General features: G+C 40.5%; 1 protein-coding gene across 1 annotated transcript; it reads right to left on the bottom strand.

Moving 5' to 3' along the window:
- Window positions 1–6,654: 6,654 nt before the first annotated feature.
- On the bottom strand, window positions 6,655–17,889 carry LOC138975308 (M protein, serotype 6-like). The gene is made up of 6 exons (XM_070347965.1): window positions 16,548–17,889; window positions 15,173–15,233; window positions 14,677–14,832; window positions 14,072–14,311; window positions 11,652–11,784; window positions 6,655–9,293 (listed from the first exon to the last, which is right to left on the bottom strand). Exons 1-6 carry the CDS (start codon window positions 16,673–16,675, stop codon window positions 8,377–8,379), a joined length of 1,635 nt encoding a protein of 544 aa, XP_070204066.1. The 5' UTR covers window positions 16,676–17,889; the 3' UTR covers window positions 6,655–8,376.
- Between the last annotated feature and the right edge of the window lie 379 nt (window positions 17,890–18,268).

The following is an 18,268-nucleotide window of genomic DNA, read 5'->3' as shown; positions in this document are numbered from 1 at the left end:
CCCCCCCCCCGTCCCAAACGCTCACCCTCTCTGCATTTGCATAATACAGAATATTTGCGTTAGTTTGTCCACTGCCAGATGAAGCGTGTCCTTGTGGTGAGTGAGACAGTTAGGAGCCTGCGCGGGATGGCAATACTTGGGAGCAGGCTTAATTTCAATACCTCATAATCAAACTTTCTGTCTGTTTTTTACATTTAGTCAAGTTTTGACTAAATGTTTTAACATAGAATGGGAATCGAGACGAGGGTCGTGGTGTGTGTGTGTGTGTGTGTGTGTGTGTGTGTGTGTGTGTGTGTGTCTGTCTGTCTGTCTGTCTGTCTGTGTGTGTGTAGAGCGATTCAGACTAAACTACTGGACCGATCTTTATCAAATTTGACATGAGAGTTCCTGGAAATGATATCCCCGGACTTTTTTTTCTTTTTTTCGATAAATACCTTTGATGACGTCATACCCGGCTTTTTGTAAAAGTTGAGGCGGCACTGTCACACCCTCATTTTTCAATCAAATTGATTGAAATTTTGGCAAAGCAATCTTCGACGAAGGCCGGACTTTGGTATTGCATTTCAACTTGGTGGCTTAAAAAATAATAAATGAGTTTGGTCATTAAAAATCGGAAACTTGTAATTAAATTTTTTTTTAAACGATCCAAAAATAATTTCATCTTATTCTTCATCATTTTCTGATTCCAAAAACATATACATATGTTATATTTGGATTACAAACAAGCTCTGAAAATTAAAAATATAAAAATTATGATAAAATTAATTTTCCAAAATCGATTTGAAAAAAATTTCATCTTATTCCTTGTCGGTCCCTGATTCCAAAAACATATAGATATGATATGTTTGGATTAAAAACAAACTCAGTAAGCTAAAAAGAATAGACATACAGAAAAGCGTGTTATCCTGCTCAGCGCGACCACTACCGCACTATTCTGCATGGCTTGTCGATTTCACTGCCTTTGCCACGAGCGGTGGACTGACGAAACTACGAGTATGTGGTCTTGGTGAAAAAAGCAGTGCGTTCAGTGTCATTCTGTGAGTTCGACAGCTTGACTAAATGTTGTTATTTCGCCTTACGCGACTTGTTCTTCTCTCTCCCCATATAGAAAGGAAAGGGGACGAGGGTGGGCGCTATGCTTTGTCTTCTTTGGCCTTTCCCCCCGCGTTTTAATTCTCGCCGTTCTTTCTTTTCTGTCTGAATCATCCCGGCATCCTCACACCCCCACCTACCGGCACGGTTGGCCTAGTGGTAAGGCGTCCGCCCCGTGATCGGGAGGTCGTGGGTTCGAACCCCGGCCGGGTCATACCTAAGACTTTAAAATTGGCAATCTAGTGGCTGCTCCGCCTGGCGTCTGGCATTATGGGGTTAGTGCTAGGACTGCATGGTTGGTCCGGTGTCAGAATAATGTGACTGGGTGAGACATGAAGCCTGTGCTGCGACTTCTGTCTTGTGTGTGGCGCACGTTAAATGTCAAAGCAGCACCGCCCTGATATGGCCCTTCGTGGTCGGCTGGGCGTTAAGCAAACAAACAAACAAACAAACACCCCCACCTCCTCTCCGTTTTCTTTTCACTCACGGGACTCTGTTTTTGCGCATCGTGGAGGATTTTTCATGGCAATTTTGTCGGTCTTGTGTGATATACAGTGGAACCCCTGTAAAAAAACAAACAACGTCACAGTTTTAAGACTTCCCCCTTTTTAAGACCCTAATTTTTCATACGTAGGGGAGAGTTACTGATATCGTACCACTTAAGGACAAACAGCTCTATAACGCAACCATTTTATGCTAGGCACTTCAAATTGTCCATAAACACTCATCTCCTGTGCCTTCAACGTTCCGTATATTGTTTGCAATGAAAAAATTGCAAACTTGGTTTCAGTACGGATTTAAAAAAATCATCCAAATGGTACGAATTACAAGACCAGTTCTGTAATGCGTACCTGTCAGTCACTTATAACGTACTAGGGGTACGATATTAGTGACCTTGTGGTACAATATCAATAACTCTTGAAGCAGCGTGGAAGCCCATTCCGTTTGCAATGTCTGCCAGACATTTTTTCATGTCCACTGATGTCCAGTTCGAGGGGGAAAGCATTTTTCTGAAACAACTTCAGGCTTCAGACTTCTTAATAAGTACTCCTAAATGGATCATTTGGCAATTAATAGGAGGTTGTGTCATCCTGCATATCGTACCAGAAGTCATTGTTATCGTACCACCGGTACTATATCAAGACTCTGGCTGGTACGATATGCGTGACTTCGGTAGGCTAATAAGTAGATCTAGCCTTCCACATGTAAAGCAAAGGCCAATGTTTTGATCCAAATGCAGCCTACACTCAACAAGGTATTAATGTATAGTCAAGTTAATTTGCTCAGTGGTGTAGTCTTTGCATAGTCACACAAATTTGTCACAACAAAAATAACATCAAAATGCGAAAAAAGTGAATTTTTCTTTCTTGCTGGTGGTTTTCTCGCTAGCTGCCATGTTGACACCTGAAGAAAGCTTCTTTCCTACGGGGTTCTCCCCACACTTCAGCAGGGGCTTCAGGCATTCGTCATTTCGCGGGAATGGGGGTGGTACGATATGGATAACAGACCTGTACGCAATCAGTAACTCTCCCCTACTGTTGATTACATTTGCTAACCGACCTCCATTTTAAGACTCCCTTTCAACACGACCTAGATTTCGCAGATTTTCGACGGTCATATAAGTGGGTCCAACCGTACAGTCAGTGTATGTATTTGGTCAGACAGTGAGACTACCAGAAGCTTGTATATAGTGTGGCGAGAATGTTTTTACCAGGCTTAGCGTTGTGGACACTCAGTGAGCGGACAGCACACGGTAACAGTGGTCAGCACTGACCACACACGCCGGTTAACCAACTTCCACAGTGGCCTGACACAACCAGGGCAAATTGGGTCCAATGAGGACTAATTTACTTTGGACCACAAAAAATGAATTATTTGCCTGCATTCCCCATGGGTTTCAATATGAACAAGCACGGTGACGTGCGGCGTCGTATAGCCAACCAACCATCGTCCCCTGTCTGACCACTGTGGCATTCTATCTTTTTACATTTAGTCAAGTTTTGACTAAATGTTTTAACATAGAGGGGGGAATCGAGACGAGGGTCGTGGTGTATGTATGTCTGTCTGTCTGTCTGTCTGTCTGTCTGTGTGTGTGTGTGAAGAGCGATTCAGACTAAACTACTGGGCCGATCTTTATGAAATTTGACATGAGAGTTCCTGGGTATGATATCCCCGGACTTTTTTTTCTTTTTTTCGATAAATACCTTTGATGACGTCATACCCGGCTTTTTGTAAAAGTTGAGGCGGCACTGTCACACCCTCATTTTTCAATCAAATTGATTGAAATTTTGGCAAAGCAATCTTCGACGAAGCCCGGGGTTTGGTATTGCATTTCAGCTTGGTGGCTTAAAAACTAATGAGTGAGTTTGGTCATTAAAAATCGGAAACTTGTAATTAAATTTTTTTTTTTATTAAACGATCCAAAAACAATTTTATCTTATTCTTCGTCATTTTCTGATTCCAAAAACATAATACATATGTTATATTTGGATTAAAAACAAGCTCTGAAAATTAAAAATATAAAAATTATGATCAAAATTAAATTTCAGAAATCGTTTTAAAAACTATTTCATCTTATTCCTTGTCGGTTCCTGATTCCAAAAACATATAGATATGATATGTTTGGATTAAAAACACGCTTAGAAAGTTAAAACGAAGAGAGGTAGGGGAAGGGCTCCTAATATGGACCGGCTCCTAATATGGACCACCACCAACTAACGGCGCTAGAGCGCTCAAAAAAGTTTTATTCGCTGTATTCACCCTCTTTGGATAACTTGCACATGTCAAAACAGTTGCAGAAACACAAATCTCAAAACCGTTAGGCTTTTTCTCTTTTTTCACTTTTGGCAGCGTTCACTCTAAATTTGCCGCCTAAAACGGACTCCTTTCTGTCTACAGCCAAAGCTTTTATCAAACAGAAATGGCTATATATGACAGCTAAAACCGTATTTGTTACATTTTAGCAGTGTTGACCCCGAGTTTCTACTGCAAACAAAAAATAATAGCAAAATCTCAAAGTATGTGCGACTGAGTCCCCTAATATGGACCACCTTCAACAAATCGAAGAAAATAAAAGCTAAAGGCTATTTTCATTAATTCATTAAGAAGCTTGCTGGTAATAACCTATAACTAGCCCTCGAGATTTAAATAAAATGCAACGAAAAGTCTTCTTTTCGTGGAAGTTGATAATTTCACTTATTTTCACTCTGTTTTTGATAAGCTTCTTTAGTTTCCTGGTGTGCTTCAAATAATGCTCTCATCAACCCGAAACAGATAAATCTAGAGCATATTTTAATTAGGCTGACTTGTACACTAAGTTGTATCATGTTATTTTGAAATATAGGGGGCTTTTTACAGTGATTCGTGAAGGCCGCTTCACTGGTCCATATTAGGCGCCCAGGCTCCTAATATGGACCCTTTGTGATTTTTTCTGTATTTAATTTTTGCTGAATGTGTATCAAAGCTATTTTACTCTAATTAGGCCTAACGGTTAACCTAAGAAAGAAGGACTACCAAGCACAAAATGAAACTTCTTTGCACGAAAACAAGCTAGTTATCAGCAATAAACAAAAAGTGGTCCATATTAGGGGCCCTTCCCCTACAGTAAAACGTGCTATGAAGCACAGCGCAATCGCTACCGCGCCAAACAGGCTCGTCACTTTCACTGCCTTTTGCACTAGCGGCGGACTACGTTCAGTTTCATTCTGTGAGTTCCACAGCTTGACTAAATGTAGTAATTTCGCCTTACGCGACTTGTTTTCTCATTCTCTTTGTGTGTGTCTCTCCCCCCTCGTGTTTCTCTCAGCATGCCGACAAAAATGAATGTAACTATTTCAACAAATCCTTTTTATATTTAGTCAAGTTTTGACTAAATATTTTAACATCGAGGGGGAATCGAAACGAGGGTCGTGGTGTATGTGCGTATGTGTGTGCGTGCGTGTGTGTGTGTGTGTGTGTAGAGCGATTCAGACTAAACTACTGGACCGATCTTTATGAAATTTGACATGAGAGTTCCTGGGTATGAAATCCCCGAACGTTTTTTTCATTTTTTTGATAAATGTCTCTGATGACGTCATATCCGGCTTTTCGTGAAAGTTGAGGCGGCACTGTCACGCCCTCATTTTTCAACCAAATTGGTTGAAATTTTGGTCAAGTAATCTTCGACAAAGCCCGGACTTCGGTATTGCATTTCAGCTTGGTGGCTTAAAAATTAATTAATGACTTTGGTCATTAAAAATCGGAAAATTGTAAAAAAAAAATAAATTTATAAAACGATCCAAATTTACGTTTATCTTATTCTCCATCATTTGCTGATTCCAAAAACATATAAATATGTTATATTCGGATTAAAAACAAGCTCTGAAAATTAAATATATAAAAATTATTATCAAAATTAAATTGTCCAAATCAATTTAAAAACACTTTCATCTTATTCCTTGTCGGTTTCTGATTCCAAAAACATATAGATATGATATGTTTGGATTAAAAACACGCTCAGAAAGTTAAAACAAAGAGAGGTACAGAAAAGCGTGCTATCCTTCTTAGCGCAACTACTACCCCGCTCTTCTTGTCAATTTCACTGCCTTTGCCATGAGCGGTGGACTGAGTCGACGATGCTACGAGTATACGGTCTTGCTGAAAAAATGGCATTGCGTTCAGTTTCATTCTGTGAGTTCGACAGCTACTTGACTAAATATTGTATTTTCGCCTTACGCGACTTGTTTCTTCTTTCTTTCTTTCTTTATTGTGTTAGGCTGCACGTTGACCCCCTATTTTGTGTGACGCAAATAATGAGTTTGTCTTCCAAATTGATCATTGTGAGCAATCTCGATGCCTTGATAAAGTGTGATACAGCAAGACCGATTTATTTTTCTCTCACACAAACTGTGCGTGTGAACACAGGTGTGGGTGATGGACAGAGTTTTGTGATGTGTTGTTTATCACATTGTGAGTGCATGTGTGTGGGTGTACACGCGGGCATGTGTGTAATATGTGTGTGTGTGAGAGAGAGAGAGAGAGAGAGAGAGAGAGAGAGAGAGAGAGAGAGAGAGAGAGAGAGAGAGAGAGAGCGCGGCGGTTCTCCATTGAGAACCGTATGAGCTGACGTGGATCTCTCTAAATTGGCCTTGGGGTCCGCAATAGTTCAGCGGCCAGCTCTGTGACGTGCTTGTTGTATGAACTGAGATTTCTCTGTAGGGGCATGTCAAGAGACCGTGAGAATGCCAAAATTATGAAGTCATGGAGTCTCTTTTGCCTTTCTATCGTATCATTTTCCAGATACTCTTTCACCCTGCTGCATGCTCTTCTTTGTTTTTGCTTCAGCCAACCCGAACAACCCTATGTTATGCTTACCTGATTTCATTTGTTCCCAAATTGATAAAAAAAAAAGCGCATAACGTCTAAAAAAACCTTGGAGTTTGGAGTACAGTGGAAATTCTTGTCTTAAAAAAAAAGGGGAGTTCTGCTGTATACCTGAAAGTTCCAAAGACCCTTAACAAGGAACATTACTTGCATGATCTGCAGTCACTTCAAAGTCAAAAACAAAACAAAAGACTGGACAAACTACATTCTCTTTTTATTTGGGTCATGTGTTTATCAACCACAAATACTCTTTTTTTTTGCCTTGTGCATATTGATTTGATTGTTTTGTCAGCACTTAAGACTGTCAGGGCCATGATCAGACCAGGCTCACAACACACACAAAACAACAATTCATATTTTTCAAATTTGTGTTGCATCACAACTCCCATGTTAGCTTGCTCACAACAATGTCATGTACACTCACACAACCGACAGTCTGGCTTGTGCCCAAACAAAACACACTGACTTGTACATGTTGGGGAAACAGGTTTGTCCAAAGCACACACAAATACACTGGCAGAGAAACATATTCAATACTTGTCTTTGATACTGATGAGGTATATACACAAAATCGACTCACTTGGTCACGGTGGTGGAAAACACAAAATAAAACAAAAAAGAATTCACATCTGTTTAAACAGTTCTCATTCAAAACTTACCTATACCGGTATTATGCTTCTAAAACTTTGCTTCTTCTTTTAAAATGCCTTGATGAGTGGTACGTCCAAAGAACATATTCTGCTGTTTGTTGGTCTACTGATTTAAAAAAAAACTCATCCTTTTTGGTAAAGGACATTTACACTGCAGGGGCAGTTTTGGTGCGTCTTAAAACAGAACAAGCTCATCAAAACTAAGCAATTAACTTTTCAAAATGAGGGTATGCCATTCTGCCTTGGTACATTGTGACTACCAGCTCTCTGTATTTTATGCCACCACATAAACCTTGGCCATTTTGAACCACACTCAAAATTAAAATAATCATGAGAAAAGAATAAACCAAATTCTTATGTCAGGAACTGACCAAACAATGTGTGTGTGTGTGTGTGTGTGTGTGTGTGTGTGTGTGTGTGTGTGTGTGTGTGTGTGTGTGTGTGTGTGTTTGTGTGTTTTCCACAATAATTAAGTAGATATCGTAACAGCACGAAGAATCTAAAAAAAGTTGGTTATACCTAACATATATGTCTATACCTGAAGCTACTTTTACATTAATTTGGTCAGTACAAGTTCTGTCAGAAAATGAAAGTCCAAAGTGTGGAGAAAAGCTGATCTACTAGCTTAATTTGTGGCATTGGTGACTCCCACCAATTTTCCTGATGTTCCAAACACCAGACACAACCAAGGTTCAGGATGAAAAAATACATTAATTTTGTAAATACATGTACAAGATCCCATCATTTTCCCCCAAATGGTTCCGTCTTCCAATAATACTGTTAGAAGAAAACAATAATGTAGAAGAGAAAAATAATATTGGCCATTTGTAATTAATATTCCAGAAACAATCAAGGTAAAATGCTAAACATTAATTCTGAGTTCATATTGGAAAGCGGGCCATAGTTGCTTCCCGAAAATAGAGAGAAAAGTAATGACTGTTTTAAAGTCGTGAGACACATTGAAGACAACAATTCTGAATATGATAATACTGAAAATGTACACAAATGAGTGAGCAGAAAAATGTAAACAGTATCACATCTCTCTTATATGTACAATTAGTTTTGACATCACATTTAAATGCTGATATAACATAAAATAATTCTTCTTGCAGAGATCTTTAATTTACTCTTGGCCTCAGTTTGAAATTCTCTGTCTTTTGCCCATCGTTGAGCAAGCCTATTAGTCAAACAGTCAATTTCATGCTGATCATGCCTGCCAGAGGCAAACTGAATCACGAGAGATAAAAACACTTCTGTAGAAAAACTGTGTCCATCAAACGGCGAAAGTCATACCATCTGTGCTGGAGAAGTGAAAAGCTTTGTCCATAGCACGGGGTGTTGCTGTGTTATTACAGCTAGTGTCCGTCAGCTGTTCACCATCTTGCTGTGCGAACGCCAGTGAAGGTCCCATCAATTCCCTTGCACGCTCATTTCTCACTCGCTCCTGTTTGGTTTTTAGGGCTGACCTTCTCTTCTGACGGCCACTCTGACCTCTTGTGGGTCTAACCTCTCCGGTCATCATCAGGTCATTGTCATCTGTGGCCAGACTCCATTTGTCATCCAGGTCAAAGTTGTCGCGTGTCTTCTCCTCGGCTGCAATTGCGGCAGACTTGACACGCACACGGGCAGGTGCACTGTGAATCTTGGACGACAGCCCTTCCATCTCCCAATCAGAATCAGAGTCAGACAGAGCTGTAGACTGTCGCTCCAGAATAAGCTCAAGGCCCGGCCTCCTTGGGTTACTTGGCCGCGGACCTATTTTTGATATTGGCCTCTGACCTTGCTGGGAATTCTGCCGACTGCTGTCATTGTAGGCTCCAGACTCTACAGGTGTGAAACTTGGCTTTGACCTGTTCCCTGAACCAGAAAATATCCCAGATCGGTCATTGTGACCTTGAGAATCTGAGGTCTGGCTTGCAATTTTTTTCAAGCTGTTTCTATGATCACTCTGACTCTGAGATTGTTCAGACAATTCAGACTGCTTCTTTTGCTTTGCACTCTGAGCAGAGAGCAGAGTAGCATGTCTCAGCTCTTCTATTTCTTTATCTTTTTTCTTCACCAGCCTCTCTAGTGAGGCAATCTTTTCTGCTTGTTCAGACACTTCTGCTGACAGATCCAGGATGACCTTGAACTTTGACTCCTTGTCATCTTCCTCTCCATCTGGACTGGCAGCTCCTTTCGCTGTTTGATCTGCAGAAAAAAAATGAAGAAAAAAATACTGATGAAATAGATTAAGCTGAGTTTTTTCTTCACAGACCTTGCACTATAGTGGACAGGTACTTAACACATCATAACTTTCTCATCACAGCAAAAGCCTTAACCAGTCTTAGACGTTTTCTGGAAATAAGTCTGTCAGGATTTTCAAAACTCTACCATCACATTCCCAATAAAGACCCCTCCTGTTTACTACCAATTTTTCTGGACATTTTCAAGGTCGTTTGTGGGAGGTTTTACTGTATCAGGATTTTAAAGCGATGTGGCAGAGTAAGCGCCCCAGACAATGGGTGCAAGCTTTGCAAAGCAAGGCGAAGCAACAGCACGCTGCTGACCGGCTTTAACCTGCCATCACGATGAACCTCGCCGTAACTGGGTTGCTGCAACCTAGCGGTAAGCTTGCAGCACCTGGGTTGCAGCAACCTCACCCATCATATTGATCACACACTGCATAACATACATATCAGGTCTTAACCGGTCAGCAGTGCGCTGTTGCTTCGCCCTGCTTTTCAAAGCTTGCCCCCCATGTCATGAGTGCTTACTCTGGCACACCGCTTTAAAATCCTGACACAGTAAAACCTCCCAGGAACGACCTTAAATATGTCCAGTTTCAGGAACTACCTTGTAAATGTTGGCAGTCTCTTTGTTTTTGGACTTGAAAATGTCCAGAAAAATCGGTCTTAAAAAGGAGGGGTCTTTATTGGTTGGGAATGTGAGGGTAGTGTTTCCTCACAGGTGAGGCAACTTCTTTTTGAATGTTTTCTGTCAAAGATTTCTCTGCTTTCCCACCTACTGCTAATAGGCGCCTGGTCTTTGATTATTGACTTTAATCTGGGTTTTTCCCACTCCCAGACATTTTGCGATTCTCTTTTCAGTGTCACCTTTGTTGCTTCTACTATGACTTACACTATCTTCTAGCGTCAACAGTTTCTGTTGTTTAGTTTGAGTTGCCATGTTAACACCACCTCTGAACGATTTAAAATGAAATTGAACAAAGACAGGCAACACCTAATAAACTCAAGTCAAGAGAAGTGTTGTAAATGTATATTTAGGATAATACATTCACTCAGTAGGCAAGCACACAATCACAGAATACAGAATACGTACATAAACAAACATGCCAAACAGAGCAGCATCCACTCTTTCAGTATCGAGTTGTTGTTCAAACTCCCACCCCCTTCCCTCCCCCCACCCTGTAAAAGCAAAAGGTAAGATGGGGACAGCCGCAGGCCATTAGATTTGCATGCACTAATGACTACTGACTATCACACCTGGCTCACTTGCATGACTAAGGAGGGGCGCATGTGCTGGATAATTACAAACTTTGACACTCACTGGTAATAAGGTAAAAGTCTTGAACCTTTGTAGCTAGGTTGGTCATCTGAAAAAGGAGGGCCTCGCCATTCGGAGGTTAGTTACAGTGTAAAAGGCAGCCATGCCCAGAAAGTCGGTCGGCAAACAGAGGGGGTCGTTTTTAGGAGGGGTCGTTATGGGAGGTTCCACTGTATATATATAGTTATTTCCGAACACCGTCTATTTTAACATCCATGCAACTTTTAAGACTGAAATTTGAAAACACCAGACATGAAATCCTCAAGTTATCACACTTACCTGTTGACATTTAATTTTGTCATGCCTTGTTTACCAGAAGAGCTTGACAGTTGTAAGATTTTTACTACAGTATAGCAAAATATGTCCCTAAGAGGCCCTTGATGCTTTCAGTGACATTAAGCAAGATTATTCAGTCTTGCCAGATAATATTGTGCTTACTGGGACTGGTATTTGTTGCTTATGAAAGATGACTGAAGCTCCATATTGTTAACATCTGTATCTATATACGGCGCCTTGTCTGTGTCTGTCTGTCTGTCTGTCGGTCACTTTGCGATGCACGGCCAAAGTTCTCGATGGATCTGCTTCAAATTTGGTGGGCATATTCAGGTAGACCCAAAACACAATCTGGTCGATGAAAATTTTCAACACGTGCTCTCAGCGCGCAGCGCTGAACCGATTTTGGTTTTTCTGTACATCCATTCCCAGTAACTCTTCCTTATCTTCTCCAGTGTTTTGCGCGTTTATCTCCCTTCCTTCGTACGGTGCGACGGCGAAGCCGGCGTATACCCGGCAAAGCCGGGTCCCTGGAAAAGCCGGGTATTCGGGTCTACTTCTTCTGGCGAAGCGGGTATTCATCTAGTGTGATATATGTGGTTTTGGAAGCGCATACACACAAACACACACACATGCAAGCATGCACGCACATGATTTATCAAGCACCATCATTTTGCCTGATTTACTACCTGACCAAATTGATCAATGGTTTGTGAAATCTCTGCTTACCTTTAGAGTTGCGAAGCTTGTCTTGTAGTTGTGAATTACGGTCCTTTAACTCCAGGTGTGTTATGGAGGATTCTTGTTTTGCTTCTGTGAGCTGTGCTGTGAGGTTTTTGATTTTTTTCTTTAACCGCACTCTCTGCAAAGGATAGACACTGTGTGAATGTGATAAGGACAGCTAGCACATTCACAACTACAGCAAAATCAGCTTAAAATAATATGTTGTATCTGATGTAGAATAATAATTGTATACAGTTTTTTTTAAATCCTGTCATGATGCTAGGACAAGTCATCATGTATAAGTTCACAACCATAAAATATGTCCCAAGGGAGGCAATTTAGGCTTTTTTGTACAGGTACACTTTCACTGCAGTCTGTTTTACAGTTAGCGTGTGCTGAGGAAATAAAAGTAAAAAAAAACCACAGCTTATAATCAACATTTGTAAGAGGTAAAGAAGAAACATAATCATAATTTGGTATGTAAAAATGAAGTGGTGTTTGGATAAACTGTATAATTTGTATAAAGTTGTGCTAATAGCTATACTACAGAAATAAAACAATACACAAAAGTAGAAGGCAATTTAGTTGGGCTGGGAACAAACACACAACTCAGATACCCAGGGGAACCAATAGAGGCTTCATGCCCCACAGGCTACAAACCTATTAAGGATTATAGTTATAAATAGTTGATACTGGGAAGGTAAGGAGGGGAACCTGGCCACAGGGAGGGAGATGACGGGGCCGGGAGTTTGCTACAACCCAGGGGAGACAACTTGGTTACTTTACAAGCCACATTTTACTTCTAGGTATTTTATTCACACACCGTCTCTCTCAAACACACACTCCCATGCTAACGCAATATGATGGGTGGTTATGACACAGGAAATGTTTATGATCACTTGATTGTACTTTTTTCGACAACTGCTCTCAGTGCAATTTCACATCATACGTCATTCCCACAGGTCAGTGGATACATTCCTCATGCTGATAATAAACAACTTTTTTGTTTCCCCTCCATCTTCTTTTCATACCTTTTTCGTTCCGTGCTGCTTTTGCTTTAGTTACATTTAGTCAAGTTTTGACTAAATGTTCTAACATAGACGGGGAATCGAGACGAGGGTTGTGGTGTGTGAATGTATGTGTGTGTGTGCGTGTGTGTGTGTGTGTGTGTGTGTGTGTGTGTGTGTGTGTGTGTGTAAAGCGATTCCGAGAAAACTACTGGACCGATCTTCATGAAACTTCACATCAGAGCTCCTGAATATGATATCCCCAGACGGTTTTTTTTCATTTTTTCGAAAGATGTATTTGATGACGTCATATCCGGATTTTCGTGAAAGTTGAGGCAGCACTATCACACCCTCATTTTTCAACCAAATATATTGAAATTTTGGTGAAGCAATCTTCGACAAAGTCCGGACTATGGGATTGCATTTCAGCTTGGAAGATTAAAAATTAGTTAATTAGTTTGCTCATTAAAGTTCTCATTAAAATCGAATTTTCAGAAACAGATTAAAAAATGATTGCATTGTATTCCTTATCTTCTCCCGAGTTCAAAAATATATAGATATGTTGTGTTTACTCTAAAAATGTGCTCAGAATGAAAGAAAATAGGTTCGGTAAGTACTAAGGACAAGTGCTTCGCGGCGGCGAGCGTGACCCGTCTCGGTCTTCGGTATGGTTAGCCGAGACTATCTGAATTTAGTCTTGGCGATGATTGGTTTGTGGTGTTGATCTTGACTAAATGTTTTTATATCGCATCATGCGACTTGTTTCCCTTTGTGTTTATTTGTTTGTTGGTCCTGAAGAAGCTTCTATAAGCGAAAATTTGATTTAGTATTGTATGTGCTGTCCTTGTATTGGTGAGTACAGAATTCTTTTGTTTTTTAACTTTTTACTTTACAAGCAACCACTTCACCAGACTTTCCAGACTTCGAACGATGATTTCTCCATGACTAAAACTTAGGGAGACAAAATTAGGTAGAAATTTAAGTCATTCTGCAAACATACAATTTGTATGTATTTGTTTTCACCTCTGAATTCAATCATGAAATTTTACTATATTCATTTTTTTGGTTAGACTGACCTGAGTTTGAAATACGAATTTGTTCATAATACTTAAGTTGTGCGTTCCTTCCAGGCAGACAAACCATGTCTTTAAAGCTTTTACTTTGTCACAGTCAAAGCTGCACTTGCAACCACCTCTCGAAAGTGACCACCTGCCCACAACGACAACTCCCAGATGAGTTTTTCTTCTGTATGATTCACCTTTCAATAGTGACCACCTGTCTATAATACCCACTTTTGGTCAGTCCCTGGGTGGTGGTTATGGACAGGTTTGACTGTACTTTGCATAGAATTATCTGGATCAATTCTTGTATCACTTGTATCACTGAATAAGAAAGTCAATTTCAATGTTGAAAACGTACAATTTTTGTGGAATCCGACTGAACGGTTGCCAGCTGCTGCTCAATCTGCTGAATGTAGTGATCTTTGGCCTTGAGCGTTTCCTGCAGTTCTCCGGAACTCTGATCTGCATGTGACCTTTGACCATCCCCTTTGTCTCCACCAATGGGGATAGCAGCAGCTGATGTCAACTCTTGTAGACGCCCCTCAAGTGCCTGGATACGGTCCACAAAATCCAGTTTCTCACTTTCACTCTCGGCAAGCTGTGGATGAAAGAAACCCTGACTGTGACACAGTTTTACACAATTTTGTTGAAAACATTTAGGTAGTAGGTGCGTGATGAGTACTAAAAGAAAAGTATATGGAGGACACTGGGTACTGCAGTTAACTATTAGAAAGACACAATGTAGGGCTCTTTAAGTAACTGATTTTGGTCAAAACACATGCATCTTCAGCTACAAGGCAGTATTCATTGTCTTTATAATCTCGATTTTGAGTTCCGACAACCTATATCGATATATCGCATCAATACATGTTTGAATCATTATCTGGATAGATATCAATTTTATCGTGCAATTTAACTTATATCTGCATACAATGTTTTGTTGTGACTTTGCTTTTTCCAAACCTGTTTTTCCAGCAGAGTAAGTTTCATCTCCAGTTCTGTTTTTGAAGCAGCTGGTCGCTGGGGTTTTGTCTTGGCAGTACTGGGGAAAGCCATTACAGGCTTGGACTTGGAGGTAGATGGAACAGGCTGGGATGGTGATGGTACTGCTCTTATTTCCTGCAATCAAATACACAGTGTTTTGAATATTTAGGCAATTCAACAAATATATATATATCTCTGTCTCTGTCTGGTTTTTTTTAAAACACTGGTTTGTGGCACCCTGGACTTATAATCAAACAAATGAGTTTGGTAATAAATTTTACCTTGCTGTTATACTATGGTTTCTTGTGCTGTGTATCTGATCATTACAAAAATAAACTGACAAAGCATTGTGTTCCAAAGGAAATATTGCAGAGTGAAACCTTTACACTGACCCCTTCAGTGTAATGTGTCCTTGTTTTCTTTTGGTGCATATTAACAGATCTATGTTACATCAATTTCTTTTGCTGCCGTATACCTTTACTGTTGATAATGTTGATGATGTCCTTTGAAGTGAAGTTTCAGCATCTTTCGTACCCCTGTGAAAGAGAAAACGTCTTGTTTAGTATCATGAACACAACAACAAGAAAAACGCATCCAAAAATCATCCAAAAAACTAACAAATAGCTACAACAACTAAAGTTTACTAACAGTCTCTTTGTGATAACATCATCAATGCTTCAGATACCAGAAACGCCATCACAGTTTCAAGAACAATTTATGGACTGTATCTTGCAATATAGCAGTTAAGTGCCAAGCTATGAAGCCTTTGCAGAATTAAACCTCCCTGGCAAAACCTTCTTTGCCATAAGCATGTCAGACCCACCACAGGAACATTTGGTACCAAACTTTAAATTAGTGTGATTTTTTTTTTAATTATACCAACCATAACAACTTAATTTAACCTCTAAATTAATTTTCAAAGACCGTGGCTGGAAAACCGACAAGTCCGTTCTGGAGCCCCAAGCTACAGATTCATTCATTTTATTAAAAGATTTTCTTTTTAAGTTCAATTCAAAGAACTGTGGTCTTTGCTATATTGGAGAAAGACTAATGGAGATCAGTTTTAGACTCAGAAAGACTTATATTTTGGCAACAGCGCGAGTCACTGATGAGTGCGGCTGACCGTAGTGAGAGATCGGTTCGCAGGTCTCGGAGATTCTGTCGAAGCAGGGTCATAGGTCAAATAAACTCGATGCGAAGCAGGCTCATGTTTTGCCAAACACAATTTGGTGGTTTTTGTTTGTTTCCATGTTCATTTGTGTACTGCATTTTGTTAAACTAATGCTGCCTCTAACCTTGGGACATGTTGCTTGGATTCGCAGACGAACGGCTGCAGTGACTCGTGGCTGACTAGCTTTGTTGTTGCACTGATCACAATACGATTACCAAAATGCTTTGGAATTAAGCAGAATAGAGCAAATGAAAGGAAATGAGATTTTAAGAACAGAAAGAAAGAAGTTAAACAGATCTATAAAAAAAAAAACAATAAAAAAAAAAAAAGCAATGGCAGGGCTCGAACCAAGGACCTCAAGAACCTGAGAGCACAACACTACCAACTGAGCCATGGAGCGTATCTGCTAGGGTATGGAAAACTAAGGTTTATTTTGTGAGATACCGGTTCATGTTCTGCAAATAATTTAACTTTCGGGTCAGAGCTTGCGCAAATGGAGATTAAACTTAAATACACCACAAAGTACAGAACACAATATACATCTGATAGATTTCAATAAAAACTTTTTAAACAAGTCCTTTAACTATAGTGAAAAAACCGAAAGGCAGACAAACAGATAAACAGAAGAGTAAATCTGCAACAAGTGCAACACAAGTGAAGAACGGAAGTCTTATTTTACCTGGTCGTTTTGGCAGTTTGGCCTTTGCTGTTGGCAGTTACAGGCACGTCAGGCGGTTTACCTGCGTCGTTTGCATCTGTCTTGTCGTCACATATAGCTTTGACCTGAGTGCTAGCCCCAGAGCCCATGTTGAGCGTGGCAACTTAACGGACACTGCCTCAAGTGTTCTTCGCCGTCGCCATCTTGTCGGCATGTAAACAATTGGGGACGATAACTCTACTGCTTGGCGATAAACATGGTGGTGGTACTCTCCCTTACTCTCTCTCTCGCTCTCAGTCTCTCTCTGGCACGGTCAGAAGAATAAGTAGAGGTTACATGCCGAGTCTCAGTGATTATTAAAAATAATGGTCGAAGTTAGCGGATCATGAAAAATGCGAGCTTCAGCGAGCTTTTTCATGACCGCGAACTGAGACCATTATTTTTAATAATCACTGAGACGAGGTGTGTAACCTCTTTATTCACCCTTTCTTCAGTTATTCAAAGAAAACAGGAGTTTTTGTGCGAAAGTTTGATCGAATCCGAATCACTCAACCAGTCAACCTGCGCAGGCGATCGATTAATGCGCGGTTGTATAGTTCCGTGCAAATCATTCCATTCTGTTAACACTTCTTGTCTGTTTCCCTGTTTTAGACTAAAATCAAGTACACAGATAAGCTGTTATTCTGCTGTGGCGGTAAAGGCAGATATTGTGTGTTCTGTTTATGTTTTAGTATCGCTTAAGATAATGTTCTTTTGTCAAATGGGACTAGCAGACGAACTTTTGCACCCGTGTTCCAACGTTAATTACTGTATGAAGTTAAGTTTTCTGGGGAAAATAGTGTATGAAACCGCTTTATGTTGTTTAAATTGATGAGATGTGTGCATTTGGTTGCGTGTGATCTGTTTATAAAATGAAATATTGTTGAAAACTGACCGTCGGATTGCAGTCAGTGTTGTCGAAGAAACTGCGTTAAAAGAAGGGGAACTACTCTTGTCGGCTAGCGTATGAGTTACTTGCCTTGGGAATTTGCTTGTGATGAACGGTTTGTGCACAGCAGATCTAGATTCAGAAAACAACCGAACTCATGGATTTTATATGGAGATTCATGTGTTCAGGCCTGTAGTTGTTAATTTAAATGCGGTATGTTTGTATTGTTTGCTCCAGAAATGTATACTTCGTACATTAGAGCGTTTGGAACTTTTCAGTCGCAAAAGTAGTACCGAAACAGAACAGCTTCTCAACCCATTGCACTATCGAGGATTCAGGCTGTTGCTGGCTCGTTATTTGTTTGGTTGCTGGGTCATTATCGAAAAATAACTAGCTCTACAAGTTTACAGAGGTAAAGAAGCAGAGGGGGGAATAATATTGCATTACTAAGGCCTGGCGCTCACCTATGTAACTTCAGCAGGACAGACAACGCACTGCATATTATCTCATCCCGCTACACGTTGCGTGAAAGGTAATTAGGCCAAGTAGTCGTCATAATGCCTATCGCAGCATCAATAATATGCAGTGCGTCGTCTGTGCCGCTGAAACTGCGCAGGTATAACTGCCCGGCCAAACATACACACGCACACTGTCACTGACGCGCGGCACACACACACACACGTACACCATGGGCTCACACACACACGCACTGACACCGTGCCACACACACACACATCACACACGGCTGACACACCACACACGTCTTTGCTACACACGCACACAAAACACACTGGAGGATGTAAACTGAAAAATT

The sequence above is a fragment of the Littorina saxatilis genome, linkage group LG1 (genome assembly GCF_037325665.1).
Source record: "Littorina saxatilis isolate snail1 linkage group LG1, US_GU_Lsax_2.0, whole genome shotgun sequence".
Classification (NCBI taxonomy): Eukaryota; Metazoa; Mollusca; class Gastropoda; order Littorinimorpha; family Littorinidae; genus Littorina; species Littorina saxatilis.
The sequence above is the reverse complement of the archived record's forward strand: the minus strand, read 5'-3'. Positions and strand labels throughout refer to the sequence as shown.